Source organism: Girardinichthys multiradiatus, chromosome 1, assembly GCF_021462225.1.
Source record: "Girardinichthys multiradiatus isolate DD_20200921_A chromosome 1, DD_fGirMul_XY1, whole genome shotgun sequence".
Taxonomy (NCBI): domain Eukaryota; kingdom Metazoa; phylum Chordata; class Actinopteri; order Cyprinodontiformes; family Goodeidae; genus Girardinichthys; species Girardinichthys multiradiatus.
The window spans coordinates 22,901,343-22,924,001 of record NC_061794.1 but is presented as its reverse complement, the minus strand read 5'-3'; the positions used below and the strand labels follow the sequence as shown (position 1 = coordinate 22,924,001).

The following is a 22,659-nucleotide window of genomic DNA, read 5'->3' as shown; positions in this document are numbered from 1 at the left end:
ACACTCATAGACCTTTGGGGAAGATGATGACTTTGCTGCATGAAGTGAAGAAAAGGCCTCAGCTCTGTCCTGGGAGAAGCTCACAGGAGACATCCTTACAAGGCAAAAATAAACACACCCTGCACTGAGACAAAGGGGTGAATCTGTTATGATTCTGCACATTTAGGTTGCTTAAAAGAAGTATAAATTAGATTTCTTATTTTAATGTACACAGCATCCACAACACTGATTAACACCCCGGTACAGATGTGTAAAATACAATTCATCTTTTATTTCAGCAGCATCATCTCACACTAAACAATTCAGAAAAAAATCTAACTTTTAATTCCAGTAGAATGATTTGGTAAGGAAAAACAAAACCTGCATTCACTGAATGATATAGCCTGATTTACACATTTTCGCTACATGCCATGACAAACAATATGGCTGAATTACTATTATCATACCAACAGTCAAACATGCTGTTGGCAGTGGCATGCTGGGAGCTGTGTTGAGCTACAGAGCCTGAATGATCTGCCACCGAATGAACTCGGCGCTCTAACCAAAAATAGAGAATGTTTGACCATTAGTTAATTACCCTAAACTAATGCTCAGTTGGGTTTTGCAGCAGGACAGTAATCTAAAGCCCACCAGTAAGTCCACCTGTGAACAGCTTAAAAAAAAAAGAAGTGTCCTAGCCAAAGATCAGACAAAAATCCAATTGAGATGCTTTGTCGTGACCTTATATGCTGGAAAACCCTGTGGCTAAATTAAAACAATTCTGCAAAGAAGAGTGGACCAAAATTCCTCCACAGCAGCATCAAGAAATCACTTATAGACACCAAGGGTAACAGAACCAGGGTTTAGATTTAGGGGGCAATTACTTTTTCACACAGGACCAGACTGGTTTAGACAGCGTTTTGCTCTTAATAATGAAATCATCATTCGTAAGGTTTTCTTTTTTTACTCAGGTTATCTTCGTCTGACATTAAAAAAACCTACACGATGATCTGAAACATTTAAGTGTGACAAAAAAAATAGAGAATACTATAAGGGGAGTAAATACTTTCTCACATCATTGTGTTCACATATATACCTTCATAAAATATTTCAGCCCCGTTTTTCAATAACCCTCCACCCATTCTCATCCATTTACATTCCTACCTCATCTCTCTGTTGGCGTCCCATTAATCTGCTCTCCCCTCCTTTGTTTCCCACTTATTAAACTGCTGAGTGCTGGTGACACATCACCACCACAGTCACCCAGCCCCACACTGACCCACTTCCCCAGCCTTTACCATGCCCATCTGTAAATCCACTGACTTCCTCCTCCTCTCATCCATTCATCCATCCTCAACATCCAATACCTCCTGACATCACAAAGCCCTCAATCATACATTGTTAGAGCAATCTGTTGTAGAGAGGTCTAGGTTTGCGATAAAGGCAGAAGCCACACTTTGAATGGAAGCATGAGCTGTCAAAAAGGTTCAACAGATCTCTAGCTGAGCTTAACTTTGGGCCAAATTATGTTCAGCAAGAAAAGATTTGTCCAGAAGCATCTGAATCCAGATATGGTTATAACATAATCTGCTGATATGAATAATAGGTGGTTGTTGAATAAATAATAACAGTTTGCATTTTGGGTTATAAACCTGCAAAGTTACATCTTCAACCCATCTGTCACAGAAACACACAAAACAAGGAATTATGGGGTTCCAGATCCAAACATTCATAGACTGATTACGTCACCATTACTGTTTCTGTGTTCACTCTTTCTGTGATTCATTGTACTGGGTGGTTATTGTATCACCGTTACCCCAGCATCGCCTACTGTTCTTCCCTGCTCAGTAAACGGGAAGTTATTTTTAAAGGGATGCTGGAAAGTAAATCCAGTGAGCTGCATACACTCACTGACATAAAGCAGAGCAATCATGAAAAAGGGGTCTTCAATGGCAGATCCAGATTGCTGTTCAGAAAAAAAGGACTCCAGACAGAAGATTTTATTCAAAATTTATTTTGTTGTTGTTTGTTATGTCACCTAAACAGCAAAAGAAAGGACAAATAAACTAGGTTAATATACACTAGCTCCAGCTGTCTGTAATTGCAGTTATTTCCAAAATAGTTCACACCCATGGCTGATTTAGATGTATTTCAAATTTTGTTTCTCATAGGAAATGAGAGAAAAAAGTATACATTTTGAGAAAAGATTATCTGTTTTAATTTTTAAAAAATAGCATGTTGAAATGTAGTTAATGTCACGAGTGGGTGTTTTTGGGTTGTTCTTCTTCTTATTGGGGGCTGCGATAGCAATGCTTTCTCTAATTTAAGCAATGCATTCAATGCCCCATGCATTGCATGGAGGCACCTATTACTAGCGAACCGTATCGCGCACCCCCACAATATATACATCAAAACGTCCGGCTCGGTCCCAGGAGGTGTGCTATTACTTTTATTGGTGTTTCGAGTTACCATGGCGACGTAATTAATGACAAACCACCCCCCAAAATCCCCATAGGAATGAATGGAGTCAGGGGCGGAAGGAATCCTCAAAATTCACTGTTTTTGAGGCTACACTGTATCGCCATACTTTCACCTAGAAACACAGTTTGACTTTCAGTTTGTAGAAAAATCCGCCGGCTCTTCAGAAATGAAAACGGTTTGTTGATAACTGCTACGGTTTCTCTAAAATTAGACTCCAAGCGACACAAAGTTTGCGAGAAAATCCCACTAACAGTGGAGATGGCAGTTACTAGAGTGTAGAAAGAGGGGATTTTTTCAGGAAAAATTATTTTTAACTTGCATTCACGGACACAAATGTTGCTCTAAAGTCACCATTTTTGGTCAGATTGTAGGGCCGGGCCTCTGCTTTCACACAATAACTTCAAAATTGTTCTAGGTCTCACAGTTTTTTGTCAAAACCCCCCTGATCGCCAGGAGTCAGTAGATTTCTGTAGGCCTTCTCCCATGTATTTTCAATGAGAGCTTGACCTGTAATCCATGAGTGACACCATTTCTTTCAAAAATCATATTTTATACTGTGAATGACATAGAGCTATGAAAATCTCCATGATTGGGAACGAGGGATGGCTTTCACCAACAGTTCAAAAAATTTTCAAATACCATGTATACCAGATATTAGACTTTGTTCGGAGCATGTTCAGGCATTTTGCATTTTTGTCTTTTTCTCCATTTTCCCTCTTTTCACCTAGTGTTGTGCCTTTATTATTATATTTTCAACAAAAATGTGTTAATATTCTCGATCCCCTATCCGTTCTGATAAAAACAGTCCAAGAATGACATCGATCGCCCCTACGGTTTCAGAGTTATGGCCAGTTGTTCGGGAGCATGCGCCTCCATGTTATAAAGCCTAGACCAGGGGAGACACAGAGTGAGGTGCTGCGTGAGTGAGAAACAGCAGGTGTCAAGTTACACTGATGCTCTTTGCTGATTGGCTGATTCATTCCTCACTGTTCTATTTATAGCTCTGTGTATCTCCTACTGTATATGTCTGGATGTGATTCTGTCTTTCTTTCTGCCTCTCTGTGTCTCACACTGAGACACACACCCACACACACACACACACAGACACACACACACACAGACACACACACACCCACACACACACACACACAGACACACACACACCCACACACACACACACACAGACACACACACACACACACACACACACACACACACAGACACACACACACACACACACACACACACACAGACACACACAGACACACACACACACACACACACACACACACACACACACACACACATCCATCTATCTTTTTAAGGACTTTCATTGATTTTCATTCATTTCTATGGCTTAAACATGACCCGACCCCTAACCCTTTGACCATCTTCATGGCAGCCATTTTGTGTGGGATACTTAAACAGCATGTACTGGTGTTCCAACACCCAGACAACAGTGATTAACCCTAAAGGGTAATTTCCTTCATCAAACGTCCATGCTTACTAATGATTTTAGAAAGCTGATAATAGCATAGACAATGATTTCAGAAGAGCACTAAAACTTTCAAAATAAAAGCCTCAACCTTCCATAATTATTATTGATTTCTTTTTAAGCTGATAACAGTATACACAATGATTTTGGAACAGCAAGCAGCTTCTATATAACTAGTGGAAGTAACCCATACCTGAAAGGACAACTATACTGGTCTTTCAAAATAAGACAGAAAATGCTCTACAAAATCAAAGCCTTTACATTTTAAACAATAGATGATTGCAGCACTGGGCTTCACACTAATGTTGGAACTCACCCAGTGTTGGAAATGGGACTATGCTGGTCCTTTGAAATAAGGGTTACTGAAACTTTCAAAATAAAAGCCTCAACCTTCCATAGTTACTATGGATTTTCTGAGCTGACAAGTGCATGGAAAATGATTTTTAAATAGCAAGCGGGTTCTATTTAACTAATGGAACTAACCCAGACCTGAAAGTACAACCATGCTGGACTTTCAAAATAATACAAAACATGCTCTACAAAATAAAACCCTTTACACTTTAAACCATAGATCATTGCAGGACTGGGCTTCACACTAATGTTGGAGCTCACCCAGTGTTGGCCTTTTAAAATAAGGCTTACTGAAAATTTCAAAATAAAAGCCTCAGTCTTCCAGAGTTACTAGTAATATTTTAAGCTGATAATAGCATAGACAATGAAATAAAATAAAAAATAGCAAGCTCCGGTCCGAGAAGCACGCACCAAGAGGCAGGCCCCGTCTAAATTTCTTCCGAAATGTTCTAGTTATTATTATTATTATTCTTGATAGGTTTTGAATTATGCTTCTGTTTATTATTTTCCTGGTCATGCTTTAGTTTTTGTCTTCTTGTTCATGTTTTGCCAAGTTAGGTTTTTTGGACCTGGTTATGCTTTAGTTTCATGGTTTACTAGTTGTGTTTCTATTAGTTTGTATTCAAGAGTCTCTGTTTCGCTCCAGCCACGTTTTGTTCTCTCCTGTCTGACAATTAACTTTATTCGGTTCACCTGCACCTAGCATTCAGTCTCCTCGTTTCACCTGGTTCTTGTTCTATATATACACACATCTGTTCTGTTCATTCCTTGCGGAAACATTTTGGATCATTCACTCACTATGTTCATGTCTTGTCCTTTTGCTCATGCCAAGCCTGTCTTGCCAGCCTGCCCATGTCTGTTTTTGCCATCAACCTCTGAAGTAAGTTTTTTGTTCATTAAATCATTTCACCTGCAGTCATGCTGCCTGTCAGTCTGCATTCCACGGTCCTTCGCTACACAAGCCATGACAGTTAAACTATTATAAATACCCAATGCAAATACCTTTATTGGCATTACAGCAGCTTAACCATTCTTATAAATGCTAACAAGCTTTCTGCACGTTTCCTCTGGTATTCGGATGATTTATCATTGATGATGCGGCAAGTCTTTGAGATTGGACAGTGTCCTTACCATCTCCCTGATCTTTGGTTCCCTTCACAGATTCTCTGTCAGATTAAAGTCTGGGCTCTTGATGAACTGCTCAAAAACATTAATATTAATTCCAATCAAAAGAAACACGTTGGTAATATTAAATCTGACAAGGGTTTGGATAATTTTGGGTTCAGCTGTTTAATATATGTAAATTCCTGTATGGATTGGCCCACATATACATTGGACACATCTGCTTTTCTTTCACCTGGCTTCAGAATGAATCACTTTACAAAGTGGATAAATGTTGTTTATACTCTCACTTCTAAATCACAGTTAGCTGGACTGTTAGCACCCAGCTAACACACAAGACCCACACAGCAGGACCACAACATCAGATAAAGAAAAACGCACAACAGATCTTTTTCCACCCTCAAGCTTCCTTTCCCAGAGACCATAGGCTGCTCTATAGCGTTAACCAACGACAGCAGACACCGGGACAAATCCAGTATTTACTGATAATATACCAACAAAACAGCCAAGTCTAGATAAAACCACCAGCTGCTGGAGTCCTAAAGGCCCGCAATGGGCCTAACAGCCTGACAGCCTTATGGTTTACTGAAATGCCAAGTGGTTTATCTCTTTACTAAACAGAGGCGACTATCTACAGCTGGGGGCATCTCTGCAGGAAAGATTATCAATGCTCTAGGAGACATGACAACAGTTGAAACATCACCAAACTGTAACAATTGCATGACCTCACACGTATTGAGCATGTGTCTGCAGGAAGCTGCCTGGAAACTGCTCATCTTCGAGACTAAAGAAATGTTATTTCTCTTGCTCATTATTTCTGTGTGTAAATGTGAGTCTTTGCCAAGAAATCTGTCTGCGTGGCTCAAAATAAGCCTCAAAACCTCTAAAGACATCCTTTAGCCACCTAAGTGTTTCCATCTTGGACTGTGTTAAACAAGAAGGAATGAATCCTAAGCCAAACCAGTTGTGTCACAAAGCTGTTGATGTCTATGAAGACAAGGAATTTGAAAGGGCGACTGTGCCCATGTTTTTGTCTGACATACAGTCCACTATACATTATTACCTAAAGTATTCACTTGCCTTCCTTTGAAAACAGAGGTGGGCAGTAACAAAGTTTACTTGAGTACTATACTGAAGTACAGTTTTTGAGAATTTGTACTTTACTTGAGTAGCATTTTTTTGGAAAACATATTACTTTCACTACACTACATTTTAACAATAAAATCATACTTTTTACTTTAATACATTTCTATGAAGGCCTTCGTTACTCCTAACTTCTGTTGGCTGTTTTGATTTATTTTTTACTGTCATTTACAGAGAAAAAATGGATTGGGGTTTACGAAATATAGTGATCTGACTGACAAAGTTGGCAAAAAAAAATGCTGAGGCTCAGGCTGGCGCATCTTATTTAAAACAAAACCGATTGAAATTTAGGAAGGCAATGAATACTCAAACAAAACAGGTTGCAGTTGTAAATGCTGACTCTTAAACCTTGAACTCAAGCAAAAGTCTTATTTCTACCTAGTTAATCACTTAGCTTGTAGCAGATGGGTCATAAACTGGCAACACAATAACACAGTCAGACCACTGCCATTTCTATTCTGATATAGATCTCAACACCATTACACCCAAACAGGCTACCAAGACTTTCTCTAATTTAAGCAAATGTCATACAAGTACATTGTACGCATTTATAACTGAAAAGCAGACTTGGGGAAAAGTTGTCAGTTGAAGGGTCAACAAAAAGACCATATTAAGACAAGCCTTGGGAATGGAAGCTTGGTTGTTGCTGTAACAAAATCAGCACAAAAGAAATCAGTTTTACCGACTATAGATGCTCATTTGAAACTAAATCCATTTTGTCCTTTTGGATGGATCTGTCAATAATCTGTCCATAGAATCCCAATATTGTCAGGGTTGTTGTTATCTTAAGAGGACCTCATGGTCTTTAGCATTTGGTGCATCTGTAAATAAACAACAGTCTCAAAGTCTTTCTAGTTCTCATAGTTGACACGGTCCACATATTTCTACCAGCAAACATTTGTAACAAAACGTATGTTTTTATTGTTTAATCGACTTAAAGAACGGAAAAATAATAATAATCTCCATCCAGTTTGTATCCTCCTGATATCAATTGCTTGATAACTCTATCTCCATCAATGGCCATCATTCGGCCAGCGAGAATCACTTGGACTGCAAAAGAAAATGTCCACAGACTGCAAATACAAATAGGATTGGCTGATCATATCCTCAATCAGAATCTACGCAGGTGTTCAGTCTATTCATCTATCTAGTCACATCTCTTCCTTGCACATCCTTTCTAGCTGCAAAACGCTGTCAGTTTATTGCCAAATTCATTGTTCCAAAAAGCCTATAAACTCCTGGCTGACATCACAAAGCTGCTAACATTTTGATGCTCAATCATTTAATTAATTGTTAACAAAGGGTAATGTTATTGGGTGTGCAGATAGCCAAGCTCTCCACAGAAGAAAGCAGCCCCATCCTAGCTGGAAAAGTTCGAGCAGGAGGGAACAAAGCAGGAAAAACATCAAGCAGCAGGTTGTGAGGCAGCAGCTGAGGACTCCCATCACAGTGATTACCCCAAGCTGCTGAGCATTATGCTGTTACCACTAGTATGGGTATAATATGTGAAAATAGCCCAGTAACAAACCCACTGAGCTCTCCAGAGAGCTAATAGGAGTAACTCTGATTTTCATGGAACTCATATCACATTGATTCATGTCTGAGAGTCTGTGCACCTGAGGACAAAGAATTAATCTCCAGCCCTCGGCTTGACACCCACATCTCTGCTGGGTACTTCATTATCAGACATTTATATTTTATAAATTCACAGAGCCAAAAATATCTGGAGAAATGGTGGTGATTATCTACACATGATGTATAACTGGATAAAATGATTAGAGGAGGTCTAAGTCTCAGTTCTTTCATGGGCTATATGTTTTTTTACACTTTATTGAACCTTAATGTATGATGAGCAGAAACAGGAGAACAGTACTCAGCCAGCAGGTGAGAGGTGAGGATCCTCCTTCACAGAGGGTAGCCACAAGTGGATTATGAGGATCATTCACACAAGAACTACATTGTCTATAACTACTGTGTTTGCTGTGGAAACATTTTGAGAAAAATTACATTGGAGGATCAAAAGCAGCTTCAAAAAGCTGCTTCTGAAAAGAGGAAGAGGGTTGCTCTTGTATGTAGTCAAATAAGATGTTATGTGTTTAAATGATTATATTATCTCCTTCTCAAATGTTTGCTAACACTGAAGACGTCTTAATTATTGCACATAATATAACAAGATACTTTTCCCAGTGTTAATCTGGGATTCTATAGTATCTTTCTATGATGTAAAAGTTATTAGTCTAATTCGTGAAAGGAGACATCCAGAGGCTTGTAATTAATCAAATTTTACTTTATTTTCAGGTTTGACTTCAAATGATCACAAAAAATGTAAGAGATAAAAACATTATCAATCTACTTTGCTAGTACAGTGCTGTGAAAACGTATTTGGCCCCTCACAGATTTATTCGGTCTGTGCTGTTTTTTTTTCTCACACTTACACTACCGGTCAAAGGTTTTGGAACAGGTTTTCTTTATGTTTATGACTATTTACATTGATTCTCAATGAAGGCATCAAAACAGTAAATGAAAACATATGCAATTCTGTAGCAAACCAAAAATTGTAAAAGAACTTTAAATATGTTTTATATTTTAGATTCCTTAAAGTATCCGCCCATTGCTATGATGACCGAAATATTAACCTTAGGCCGTCTCTCAATGAACCTCTGGAAAGTTCTTTCAAGACTCTTTGGAAAACCATTTCAGGTGACCACCTCATGAAGCTCATGGAGAGAATGCTAAGAGAGCAAAGCAGTAATCAAAGCAAAGAGTGGCTATTTTGAAGAATCTAAAATATAAAAATGTTTAGAGTTATTTCACACTTTTTATTTACTACATAATCCCATGTGTGCTCATTCACAGGTTTGTTGTCTCTGGTGAGAATCTAAAATTTAAATTGTCATTAAAATAAAGAGACCAATTAAGTGAGGAAAGCATTCTAAAACTTTTTACCGGTAGTGTAAATCATTTAGATCATACAGCAAAGTATAAGATCAGATGAGATAATCTAATTAAATATAAAAAACTGTTTCGGCGGCGCTGATGGTGTAGGGACGAAAGCGCGCAACCATATACAGACGCTACAGTCCTTGAATGGCGGCTGTCCCGGGTTCGAGTCCCAGACCCGGCGACATTTACAGAATGTCTCTCCCTCTCTCTACCCCTCTTTCCTGTCTACCTACTGTCAAAAAAATGGAAAATAAAGGCCACTAGTGCCGAAAAAATATCTTTAAAAAACTGTTTCTAAAGATGGTTTCATTTATTAAGAGAGAGGTCATCAAACCAACCTGACTTATGTGAAAATATAACCACCTCTGTTTGTAAATTCTGAATTAACTATTATTTACCGAGACTTTCTTGTTCTACTTTACAAGCCACACCCAAACCTGATTACACCCTGACCAGTAGAATCAACAAGTCACTTAAATAGCACCTATCTGACAACATAAAGTAGGCTAAAGGATCTCAAAAGCAACACATCACGAAATTCAGGAACAGATGAGAAAGTCATTGACCTCTGTCAGTATGGAAAGGGTTAAAAAAAACATGTCTAAGGCTTTGAGACTCCAGCAAACAGTAAGAGTCTTCGTCCACAAATGACGAAAACATGGAGCAGTGGTAGACCTTCCTAGGAAAGGCCTCCAAGTGTGTATCAACGACTCTTCCAAGAGGTCAGGGAAGAACCCAGAACACCATCTAAAGCACAGCAGGCCTCACTTCCCTCAGTTACGTTCAGTGTTCATGATTCAGTATCAGACTTAACAAAAAATGGCCGCCATGGGAGAGTTCCACCTGAAACCTACTGCTGACCAAAAAAAAACACAACGGTCAGTATCACACTTGCTAAAATAACAAATAATCTCCAAGACTTTTGGGAAAATATTCTGTGGACTGATGAGTCAAAAGTGGAACTTTTTGTAATGTGTGCATTCAGTTGCATCTGGCATAAAACTAACACAGCATTTTGGGAAAAGAACATCTTACAGTCAAACATGGTGGTGGTGGTGGCGTGATGGTCAGGGTTGCTTTGCTGATTCAGAACCAGGACAACTTGCATTAAGACTCCCCAGAGTCCCCACATCATGGAGACTCTCGAGAGACTCGTCCGGGAGAGGCTCCGGCCCCTGGTCCAACCACACTTGGACCCCTTGCAGTTTGCCTACCAGCCTAAACTTGGAGTTGAGGATGCCGTCATCTTCCTGCTCAACCGTGTATACACTCACCTGGACCAGCTTGCGAGCACTGTTAGAATTATGTTTTTTTACTTCTCCGGTGCATTCAACACCATCCCTCCCGCTTTACAGGGTGAGAAGCAGACGGCAATGCAAGTGGACCGTCCCATGTGTCCTGGATTGTGGACTATCTGACTGGCAGACCACAGTTAGTTCGCCAGCGACACTGTGTCAGACAGTGTTGTCAGCAACACAGGGGCTCCACAAGGGACTGTCCTCTCTCCCTTCCTCTTTACCCTCTATACAACCGACTTCAGCTATGAGTCCTGTCATCTACAGAAGTTCTCAGCTGTGGTTGGTTGTATCAGAGAGGACGATGGGGTTGAGTACAGGGCTGCTGTAGGCAAATTTGTCACATAGTGTGGGCTGAACCACCTGCAGCTAAATGTGAGAAAAGACTAAGGAACTGGTGGTGGATCTGAGGACTAGGATGCCACTGACCCCTGTTTCCATCCAGGGGGTCAGTGTGGACATTGTGGCTGAATATAAATATCTGGAGCTCCACATTGATAAGAAACTGGACTGGGTCAAGAACACTGAAGCTCTCTACAGGAAGGGCCAAAGTCGCCTCTACTTTCTGAGGCAGTTGAGGTCCTTCAACATCTGCCGGACCTTGCTGAGAATGTTCTATAAGTCTGTAGTTGCCAGTGCTATCCTGTATGCTGTGGTATGCTGGGGCAGTAGGCTGAGGGTGGAGGACACCATAAGACTGAACAGACTGATCCGCAAGGCCAACGACATCGCTGGAGTCAAGCTGGACTCTCTGACAGAATTAAAAAACTTTGCAACCTGCGGCTGTTTTGGAGTAATTGGTTTGTTATAAATGCTGTTTTTTTAGCAGTAGACAAAATTGGAATAAACAAATATTACAAGCTAGAGAATCCATGACTGGTCCATTTAAACACTTCTATTAGTAAATGATGATTACGTACACTCTCCCAATCTAAAATATTATTAAAATCCAACTGACTAATGTGAACAGAATAATTAATTAATTGTTTTTGTCTCCCAGTAAACTGAAACGAAGTTTGCTGTGTAGAGTTTTTTCATTATTTTCTGTACAAAACAAATTCCGCAGCTTCACATGTGCAGGCTTTATGATACTGAACTATTATCCGTGAGCAGCTAAAAGGTAAGCAGGAATAAAAACACTATTATAGATATTATAACTCTTTTCCAAAACATTAAGTGTCATACAACTTGTTACTTTACTTTTATTTGTCCTCGTGGGGAAATTGGTTTGCACTTCAAGCAAAGGACAGCCGCACATAGCGCAATCGGACAAATGAGAACTCTAAACATTTGTAGCAATTTAAAACAGCAGCAGTGGAAATAGAGAATAGAGATAAAAACACTAAAACTGACGCTTCAGGCCAGCCGGACCTCCATGTTATTGACTTTCATTTTAAAACTTTACTGCTTCGGTGAAAAAACTTTAAGTGTTTCTCACAAGTATGGGGCAAGCAGTAACAGGAGCCAGGTGGTAACTGTGAAAACGCTGACAGGATGATGCCTTTAAAAAGACTCTGCTGCTTTGATAAGGTGGAAAAATCAAATCGTGTGTTTCAAACAGTGGCAGATCCACATAAAATAGAGTAAGAATTTAAAAAAATGCTGTGAATAATTCAGTTTAATTCAATTTTATTCATTTATTTATATATCGCCAACTCGCAACAAATGTCATCTCGAGTTACCTACGAAACAAACAGATGCATTTTATATTCTGAAACATGTAATTCATTTAATCCAATAACATAGACAGATCAGTTACACACATTACAGTTTGATCCAAGTTATTACACTTTGCAGTTAAATTCGATTTATTATAGCAATTTATAAAACGTTTCTAAGTAAACCAGGCAATTGTATCAATTGCATTAAGTCAATTGTCCTGACAAAGCATGCAGACGGTTAATTGCATAGAGTTTCTTCAAGCAACATTAGCAAAGCTGTTTAACAACACTGACTTATTTCTATTTGATAAGGAGCATATATTAATTTGTTTGGTAAAACCTTAGTTTCCAAAGCTTGGGTAAAGTTTTATTCAAAACGTGGTGACAGTGTTGCTGTCACTTTAAGTTTACATACAGGGAAAAAATAAGTCAAGACAGAATGATTAATTCTAAAAATGTAGCAAAGAAATGAATCTGATAAATTTAAAAACATTTCTAACTTTGATATTTTGCACAAAAAAAAAAAAAAAAAAAGATAATACACGGGTATAAATTAAATGTCTTTATATCTTAATCTTAAATCAATACCCCCTTTTGAAGAAAAGAAAAAATATGCCATTTGAGGAAAAACTTACATGTTGAAATTAAATTAAAAAAATTAAACTTGTTGTATTTTATGCTAAATTTGATTTCACAATACTGAGACCACAAAGCTCTGAAAACCTCTCCATATGCTTATCATGGAAGTAAAACCTATTTAAATACATGCAGAAATATTTTCTTGTATATTATCTATTTCCACAATAAGATTAATAGTTATGTTGTCATTATCATTGTTTTGGTTGAATCCCGAAGGTCACAGTAAAATACCTATTTGGTTATCCAAATTACTCAGTAAATGTAAGCAAATTAAAAGATATTTAACCAATTACATTTTTCTCTTGCAAGTTTAAGAAGTAACAATTATCTAACAAATTACAGAAACTAGCCCAGATGCATATATATGTGTTTTCTGATCATCTTTATACATCTGCATATGTTATGTTATGCATATGTTAATATGTTGCAGCATCAAAATAACAATTAGAAATTTCCCACATTGCTTTGGGATGGTCTCTGGTTTATTTTGGTCCCTTTAACAAAAAAACATACTGGGTGTATGTCTGCAAATATTTAGGCAGCAAATGTTGTTTAGCTTAGAAAATAGCAAAAGAAGGGAAATAATTTCTGTTGTAAAAGTTAATAATACATGAAAGAGAGTTTGTGGTTATGGTTTAAATATGTTTTCAATGGCAAAATTCTGCTCTTCTACAAACCCTACACTCTGATTGGTCATCTGCTTGCCTCTGGTTTGAGAAACTCAGGCTAATACTTCAGATCGTTCTGACTTTTGTCTTCTGCATATAAGCAATTCAAGTCTTGTTTATTTAGTCCATTTGCTTTATTTAAGCAGGGTTAAAGACCAAGCTTAAATAGTTAAAGGCTGCACATAAAATAGTAATGAAATGAAATGGGAGAAAGACAGACGTACTGTAGTTGTGAGGGCCAAACCCATGGCCACACTCCAGTAAAGGTGGTAAGGCTCATGCTCCTCCAAACACAAAGACACACTTTAGTTTGCAATAAGTTCACTGATTGGTTTTGACACATTTTGTCTATTTGTAATCCCACATTTAGTTCAATTAATTATTTTTAACAACTAATTTCTCATCTTTGGTATGTGATTATTACCAATTGCTGTTTGTTTAACCGGATTCATTAAACCTGGAAGTTTTGCTTTTACCTCAGTCCATTACAGTGGTCATAAAAGCAGTAAAATTCTGGAAAAACATTAATTAAAAATAAAAGTTGGAGGTATTTTAAGGCGTAGAGACAAAAATTAAGAAGCCATGACAGCAATCCTCTACGTGACCCAGCCAAGACCTCGGATCAAGTAAGAGCAAACAATAATCAGACAAAAGGGATCTGGAGATCTTGGATCTTGGCAATTTGACAAATACGAAAGAGCTTGAGCATTAAACGTTTTATGAGTCAACAATGAAACTGTAAAATCAATACTAAAACGCCATAAGTCAATGAAGCAAACAAAGATATACTTTCCGGTTCATTTAAAAAGTTTAGCTACAGAATACTGAAGCAACTGTAGCTGTGAAAAGGAGATTTTGCTAAAACCAGTTTAGGATTGTGCTAATCTATTTGAGATTGTGCAAAGTACCAGTACAACTTGTAGGTGGGGAGACCCTCACTAAGATGCTACCATTACCGTGCCTGATTGGTAAGGTGTTGGGATGGTGTGTAGTTTCTCTGGGACCCTCTAATTGATTTCTAACCAAATATTAGTGGGTGTGTGTGAACATATTTTAGTCTATATGTTTAATTAAGCGGATAAGAGAAAATCTAAAAGGGATCTGAATTTGTGCATTCCAAGTTTTGAAAGTCATTAAAGTTGTTTGTATTTTTGTTGTATAATACTTCCACCCCGGAAAAAGAATTAATGCATCATTACAGGCTCAAATTAATGACATTAATTCCAAGTTTTCACTGCCAATGTGGTTTCTCAACCCCTGCTCCTATTTACACATTTAGTTCATGAATGGTTTTAACTGATTCAAACTCAAAATCCAGTCAGCCGTTGATCAGAGACATTGAATCCCTCATTAGTTTTTTAGTTTGCTTTCACACGTAGGGACATGCTGAAGAAAAACGACAGATAAAAGCTGTCTAACCTTAGTCTAATAGTTCATCAACCCCAGATCCATCACATCATGTTGGTTTCTATTATAGTCATTATGTCAAATAACGTTGCAGTGAATCATTTGGTTCCTTTTTCTTTATGTTAAAAAGGCAGCCAAAAACATCTGCAGAATCTATCTGTGTAGCCTGCTGCACAGCAGCTGAGCCCCATTTATTTTTAAAACCGACTCAGAGTTGATGACTTGATAGTCAGGGTCATTTCTCACACTCACAAGGGAGGAAACACAGGTTGAATGACTTGAACATTTAAAAAGATTACTTAGTATAAGTTCATCAGCCATTCTAGCTATTTGAAATTAGGAAAGTTAAGGGAGAAAGATGTGGAGAAGTTTAAAGCACGATTAGGTTATAAAACAATATCCCAAACTGAACATCTCACAGAGCATTCAACTGAAAAGAGCATGGCACAACTGGAAACATACCAAGAGATGGATGTTCATCTAAACTGACAGGCCAGGCAGGGAGAGCATAAATTAAAGAAGCACGAGAGACCCAGGGTAACTTTGGAGGAGCTTCGGAGATTCACAGCTCAGGTGGGAAATTGCGTTTCTTGGACAAGTGTTAGTCGTGCAATCTACAAAAATAAAACAAAAATAAAAGAAGCCCCATTTGCTGTTTGCCAAAAGTCATGTAGCAGAACGCAGAGCATGCAAACATGTGAAAGAAGGTCCTCTGGAAAAATTAAACCAAAATCCATCTATGTGACCTATATGCAAATTTCTCTGGTGGAGTAAAACTAACACTAGACATCACCTTGAAGAAATGTAAAAACAATGCAAGGGGAACTTCACAAGGCTCTGCAAATACCTTCACATTCAAACTGAAAATCAGTGATTTAATTGCAGTTTGTTTCAAATACAGAATGATGTTCCAGTCATTTCACCTCTGTCAGCAGTATTTAAAAACCTCACATAAAGAGCAGTGGTCATAACACAGGAAGGACAGCTGACCTTAGCAGACATGCACCTAAAATCAGGTCTTTGCAAGGATGTGGCTTTAACGACAAACAGATGAGCTTCTCCATGGCTATCAGGAATCACATTACCTGAACTGAGCTCAGAAGCTCTTTGAAATAAAAAGGCCATAAAAGTAATGTGAGTCCCTTCATCTTCTCAGAGAGCATGCTCTTATAATGCACACATGGAGTAAACATACATACATGTTCTGTCCAGAGAGGAAGTGGACAGAGCATTATGATTGGGTCAATGTGAAACTTCTTGCACTAAATATACAAATCTACACTGTTGTTTTAGTTGGCATAATCTCCCAAATGGATTCATATGTAAACATACAGCCCTGACAGACAGAAGTGATGAACTGGGAGATATGGTGCATGTCTGTGAAACAACACAGAAGCTGCAGATGTCCAATGTTCCATGAGGGTGGGCAAACAGTCTGTTGAAACAGTTGTAGTTTCACCAGACTGCAGTAAGAACATCATATTTGAGCAAAATAAATGTTCTGAACATACCACTAAGCAGATACTACAGACAGAATGAACCTTTCTCAGCTAAATGCATTTTGCTTTCTGGCCTGATCATTTCTGCTGATGATACTTGATACCTGCTTTCATTGTTACTTCAATGAACACTCTGGAGCTTTTGTTATTGAGCCATTAGGCATATAGCACCCTTTCAATAGCCTACAGCCGAAGTGCTGTATATCCCCAGTAAAAGAATAAAAGCAAGTTCAGCTCAACAGAGTTCACGTTCAATTTACCACAGAGCAACATCTGTTTTATTTAAAGAAAGATGTACATAATTACTGGTAAGAAAATAACTGAGACTGCCTTATTTTTGCCTTGATATGTCAGTTGTATTTATTTTTCTAAATACCCACAGTGGGATTGTTGTTTATTACCAAAACTGACTGGTTTCCATCACATTGTAAAGTGTTGCAAATACCACTGAGCTGGGTGATAATTTCTGCTGTTTCTGCTGGGATAAATACAATGCCATTTCTTTGTTTCCACCTATTTGTCTGTTTATTGGTTATATATCTGTTTTTTCTTCCAGTTAAGTATTTTCTGAAACATAGGCTCAATAGCCCCTTTTCTTGGGATTTAAATACTTGGGAATTTTCTTATCCTGGTAAAAGGAAATCCTGGGTAATTTGTGTTTACTGTTTCCACTGCTCTGAAAGGTCACAGAAATTTTAAGATAACTGCACTACACCTCCAGTCCAAGTGGGTGGTGTTAATAAGAAACGGAAGGCTAAACAAGCAAAGCTGGAACCGAGAACCCCATATCCTTATACTAGTACCACATTATAATTGAAACCCAGTAATCTGCAAAGAAAAGAAGGCAGGCGATCGCCCAAAGACAGCGTCTTAGAAAACAACAACCACACGAGGTTTTAAATATGGCAGGAGAGCAGAAGTCTGCAATCATTAATTGTTGCTCAGCACATAACCCCGTCGCTCAACAATCCCGGGCTACTCTGAAAGTCCTACCCCCAGACCAAGACCTTTTATCCCAGAAAGGGTGGACTGGGAAAATACAAATGACTCAGGCAAAATTGTGTTGAACTGCTTGGAGGGCTTTTAAAGACTTCGGGTGATGGCTGGTGGCACATCACCCGACCAAAAGTAGAGAAAAGTTATTGAAATCAGCGTTATGTATAACCGACACCTCAGTAACTCTGTAGGAGTTTAAGGAGCATGAAAGGACCATTACATTCATCTTAGTAGCCACTGTTTCTGTGATGCTGCACTGTGAAAGGCGCACCTACCTTGTGCATAACCTACAGAACCATCCTCATATAACAATCCCAATGTCATTCTCTCCTTCTTGGATTTTCATGGATTATCAAAGAAAAAGATGTGCACACTTTGTTGGTTCTGTATCTGTTTAGCATATCTTTGACTGCTTGCTTGTATGCTCTGCAGCATGAGATCCATTAAACTGCTGGACCTGCTTAAATAGTCCACAGTCAACTCTAACGAAGTGGAAGCAATTGGGAATGTCTAAAACTTCACATTTCATGTGGCCTTCAGATTAGCTCAGGAAAAGTGCGAAGAATGATTCATGGAATGGGTATCCAATGCCGAACAGCTGCATCCAACCCTTACATCATCAAGCACAATTCAAAGAGTCTGATGAAGTGGTGCAAGGCATGCTGGCGCTGAACTCTAGAGCAGGGGAGAGGTGTTATCTGGAGGGATGAATAATTCTCAGAGGGGATTATATGTTTTTCAGAAAAAATGCCTGGTCCTTTAGTTAAAAAAAGTCAAAGAAACTCAGATTGTTTCAGCACCTAAATACAATTTGGACAATTTGCTCGTGACTTCGTGGGAACACTTTTGAAATGGCTATTTGATGTTCTTGACTGTGCACCAATGAAAAGAGGAAGGTCCATAGGGGCATAGATGAACATGTTTGATGTGGAAGAACTTGACTGGCCTGCACAGAGACTTTACAACCAAAAAAACACCTTTGGGATAAATTAGAGCAGCAAGTGTGAGCCAGGTCTTTGTGCTCAACATCAGTGTCTGACCTCACAAATGCAGTTATGGAAGAATGGTGAAAAATTCCTACAAACATACTCCTTAACCTTGTAGACATCCTTCTAATGGGAGTTGAAGCTCCTGTAGCTCCAACGGGTGGTCCAACACCAACTTAAGGCATTTGTATTAAGAATTAGTGGTCAATAAAGTTTGTATGGGTGTAAAGGCAAGTGACCAAATACTTTTGACAATATAGTGTATTCTGACCTAAATGCCAATCTCCACCAGTCACTGGATGGTACACCTTCAACAAGTCGCCAGGCCATCACAGTTTATTAGGTTTAGCTTACATAAAATACCATACCATACCAACCTTATTTATAAATCACTTTAAAAGAACCACAGCTGAAACACAAGAACTCTAAAATATTAAACACAAAAAACAATTAAAACAAACAAGGTCAAGCTAAGTCTTGCTGATGCTGAAAGCCATGGAATAAAAGACAAGTTTTAAAAATAGGCAGTGAAGGAGCCTCTCTCGTGCGTAATGTGGTTGTTCCACAGTTGAGGAGCACCAATAGAGAAGGACCAGCCCCCTCTGAGCTTCCTCCTACACCTTGGTACCTGCAGGTGCTTCTGCTTGGCCAACCTGAGGGACCGAGAAGGTAAGTAGGGATGGAAAAGCTCAGAGAGGAATGGAGAAAGAATTGTCCAGACAGGAGCAAGACTTTACACCTGCTCTAATTTAAAGTCACTGTCTAACTTGGTAATAGTTGCTTTAAAATATGCTTTCAGGGGTCCCAAGTAAACGGTGGACTCACAGAACCAAAATCATAGACTATAGAGTGACAGCAGGTATGGAGAGACAAGAACGGTCAGCTTTTATACCTACACATTGCACACTTCATTTGTGTAAACAGACCATTTCATAGGACGTATTTAACGTATGGCGAGTTCGTTTACTTTTTGTTGTAGTTAGGCATTTTCAGGAATTATGGAGATAAATAGTCATGAACACACTGCAATCTGACTGAGCTACAATAGGGCCAGACTTTCTCTAGACGTTCCAACCTGTTAGAGACATAAACAAAAAGTCTTGCAGCAGAAATCACAATGAAAAGTTGTTATAGCAAGGAGCAATTCTGGAGGCTGAATACAAATGCACACCGCACTTTTAAGATTTCTATTTGCAAGGAAATTTGCAAATCATGTGTCATCTTTCTTCCACATTACAGTTATGCACTACTTTGTGTTGATCTTTTTACAAAAACCCATCATAAAATACAGTGATGATGCTGCCAATCAACACTGAGTGTTTCCATATAAAATGAAAGCAGACAGACAGCAGCTAATCAATGTCATTTTTCTCCTCTAAGACATATCTAAAAGCTTCCTTAGTATTTAATCTCTGTGGTTTGCATTGTTCCCTGCTGGATTCTCCCGTTTTATGTCTGTATCTCCAGTTACTCTTCCCACTGTTACTCTGCCATGTTCCTCGTCATGTCCTCCTTATAAGCTCCTTGTCCTTTATTAATAAACTTCATTATGTTCATCCAACACTCCTGTCTGTGCTTGGGTCCTGCTCCAAAACCACACGTCATGACTTCTAGATGCCTCTACACTGAAGAGATTCTTTAAAGCAAAGTTTGAGATTAATGAAAACTTTAAACTTGCAAAAACACAAAAGTGTTTTTTGCTTTTAGGACCACCATAGATTTAAACAAACATAAACATAATAATCAGTACTGTTTAGTCAAACCAGGAATAAATTATTCTGCACCGGTTACAGAGTCTTTAAAAATCAGCATGTTGTTTGGGGATGCTTCACTATTAATGAAAACAAAAAGAAGGATTCCAGCTAAGCTACAATGTAACAGGAAAGGTGGGTGAAGTATCTTGCTCAAGGACACAATGCCAGAGACAGACAGCAGGGGTTTAAACCAGCAACCTATCAGTTACAGGACGAATCCTACCACCTGACCCACAGGCCATAATCACCTTTTAAAAGACCCACTGATTCTAAGCTTGACTGATTATGATTCTTTTCTTTCAAACAATAATACCACATGGAAGAAAATACACCATGTTTTTTAGTATTTCACCTGCCAGAGTGGATAAAGGGGAAACTGGCCAATTCCGATCTCTGGGGGATTGATCTATTCATCTCTTTTTATAGTATGTATCAGTTTTGATGTAATACATCGAACTACATATCAGGAATATTTCTGACTGATTAATTCATAAAGTTGATCATTACTGTTTATATTTCTGTAGCCTATAAATCTAGGAACGCATAGTATTGCTGCTGTCTGAAACTGAAGGAAACTTTTAGGGACACCTGTTGATTCTGAGCAAGAAAAAAATATATTCAAAAAAATAAATCACAAGATGTTCTGGTCTCAATCTGGAAACCAAGAGGGTCCAAAGAGAACCCATCAGGTGAACTCACCCTGGCTGCTTTGGATGAGTAGGGGTCGTCAAACAAGGCCCACAATTTGGGCCGCCAAACTTCCCAGCAACCCCTGGACCTGTCGTTGCAGTCCTCAATGCCGAACCGAACCGGCGTGCCTCTGTCATCGTCTGTGTCCTCCGCGTCGGGCGGCTCGAATATCTCCAGGGCCTCCTCCGCCTCCCGGTGCTGCCGGTAGGTCATCCAGCAGCACGGTTCCACGTCGCTGTCATCAATGCCCCAGAAGGCCAGCTCCTCCTCGAAGAACGGGCCGCACACGTCCGCAGGACAGTGCAGCTTCCCGGTCCGGTAGTAGTTGAGCACATAGGCGAAGATGCCCGGGTGTCTGTCGAAGAAGAACTCGGAGGCGATCGGGGGCTCGGCGTCCGATTCGGAGCTGCAGCCCTGAGAGTCCGACTCGGCTAGCCAGGCCAGACGCGTCCCCGGTAGGGTCCGGAGGGTGCTCTTGTAGGTCTCATGCCGGGTGCCGCCGACGTTAATGATGATTTTTTCCGAGTCCTCGCCTCTGGCCATCTCCTCCTTCAGACATGATTTAGACGGGGGTTTGTTTCCTGACTTGCGCCCTCGGTAAGACGAAACGCACACCGAGCTGATCATTTAGAAGCTTGTCGCTCCCGCTTCCCGCTGCTGTCCGCTTGAGGAGAGGAACTATCACAATGTTGAGAGAAGGTGCGTCCTCACTTCAGAGTCAGAGCTCAGTCCTGGTGCTGACCCATGGGTTTATGCAGGCAGAAAAAAAATCAGACAACATGAAAGTGAAGGAAACCACCCGTAGGAGATCTCACTGTGTTGGTTCAGATGTTTCCAACTGACCTTTTCCATATGGTCATTATTATGGTTTATTAACATACAGTTGGCTTATTGCGCACGGCAAACGCTCCCTATCCAAACCCAATCTATCCTTTTTAGACCTAATACGACCTCCAGCTCTAATCCCTGTCAACTTTCCTGCTCTCCACTCAGACAGGAAAGCTGATCCAGCTCAGATGAGCTACACATGCACAGCTTGCGCTAAAAATGGGGCTCTTCTTGCGCGCCAGATGTGAGCCCGTTTCCCAGCTGGGGATCTGTTGCACCTCCTGAAGCGCAGCCTCTTCTCCCTTAGCGACACGGTCAGGTTGGACGGAGCACAGAGAACAACAGGATGACCGAGTTAACCCTTCGCCTGCTGATGGCTGACGCATCGTTTGTTGAAGCGCGGCTCCCTCTAATTAGAAAGGCGGGCTAATGATGAAGTGTTTGCGTGAGACAGAGAGAGGAGAGCAATGATCCTGCTTAATTTGGCCGGTTTCCTCTGGATTGCGCTGCACTGCACATTCATTAAATACTATGATCTGTTATTTGACACTGGACGTTTTTTACGTTTGATCTGTTGAAAATTATTTCTTTTATTACACATAGACACAATCTAATTAACTCATTTTACTGAACTAATTAAGAGGTCTTGTTTTTATCTCATTTTCGCCCCTACAATGTTTTCATTTATTTAATCAGTAAATATTAGCTCACAGTTTGATCCA

General features: G+C 39.4%; 1 protein-coding gene across 2 annotated transcripts in view; it reads right to left on the bottom strand.

Annotated features, from left to right (window-relative positions):
• kcnc4 (potassium voltage-gated channel, Shaw-related subfamily, member 4) overlaps positions 1-22,415 on the bottom strand; it is a 44,127-nt gene extending 21,712 nt beyond the window's left edge. Inside the window, exon 1 of one of the 2 annotated variants that reach the window (XM_047369911.1) lies at positions 21,119-22,415. In XM_047369911.1, the coding sequence (XP_047225867.1) occupies positions 21,119-21,736 (618 nt within the window). In that variant the 5' untranslated portion in view covers positions 21,737-22,415. The remainder of the gene's footprint in view (positions 1-21,118) is intronic. The other variant, XM_047369901.1, reaches the window with a different exon arrangement.
• Positions 22,416-22,659: the final 244 nt, after the last annotated feature.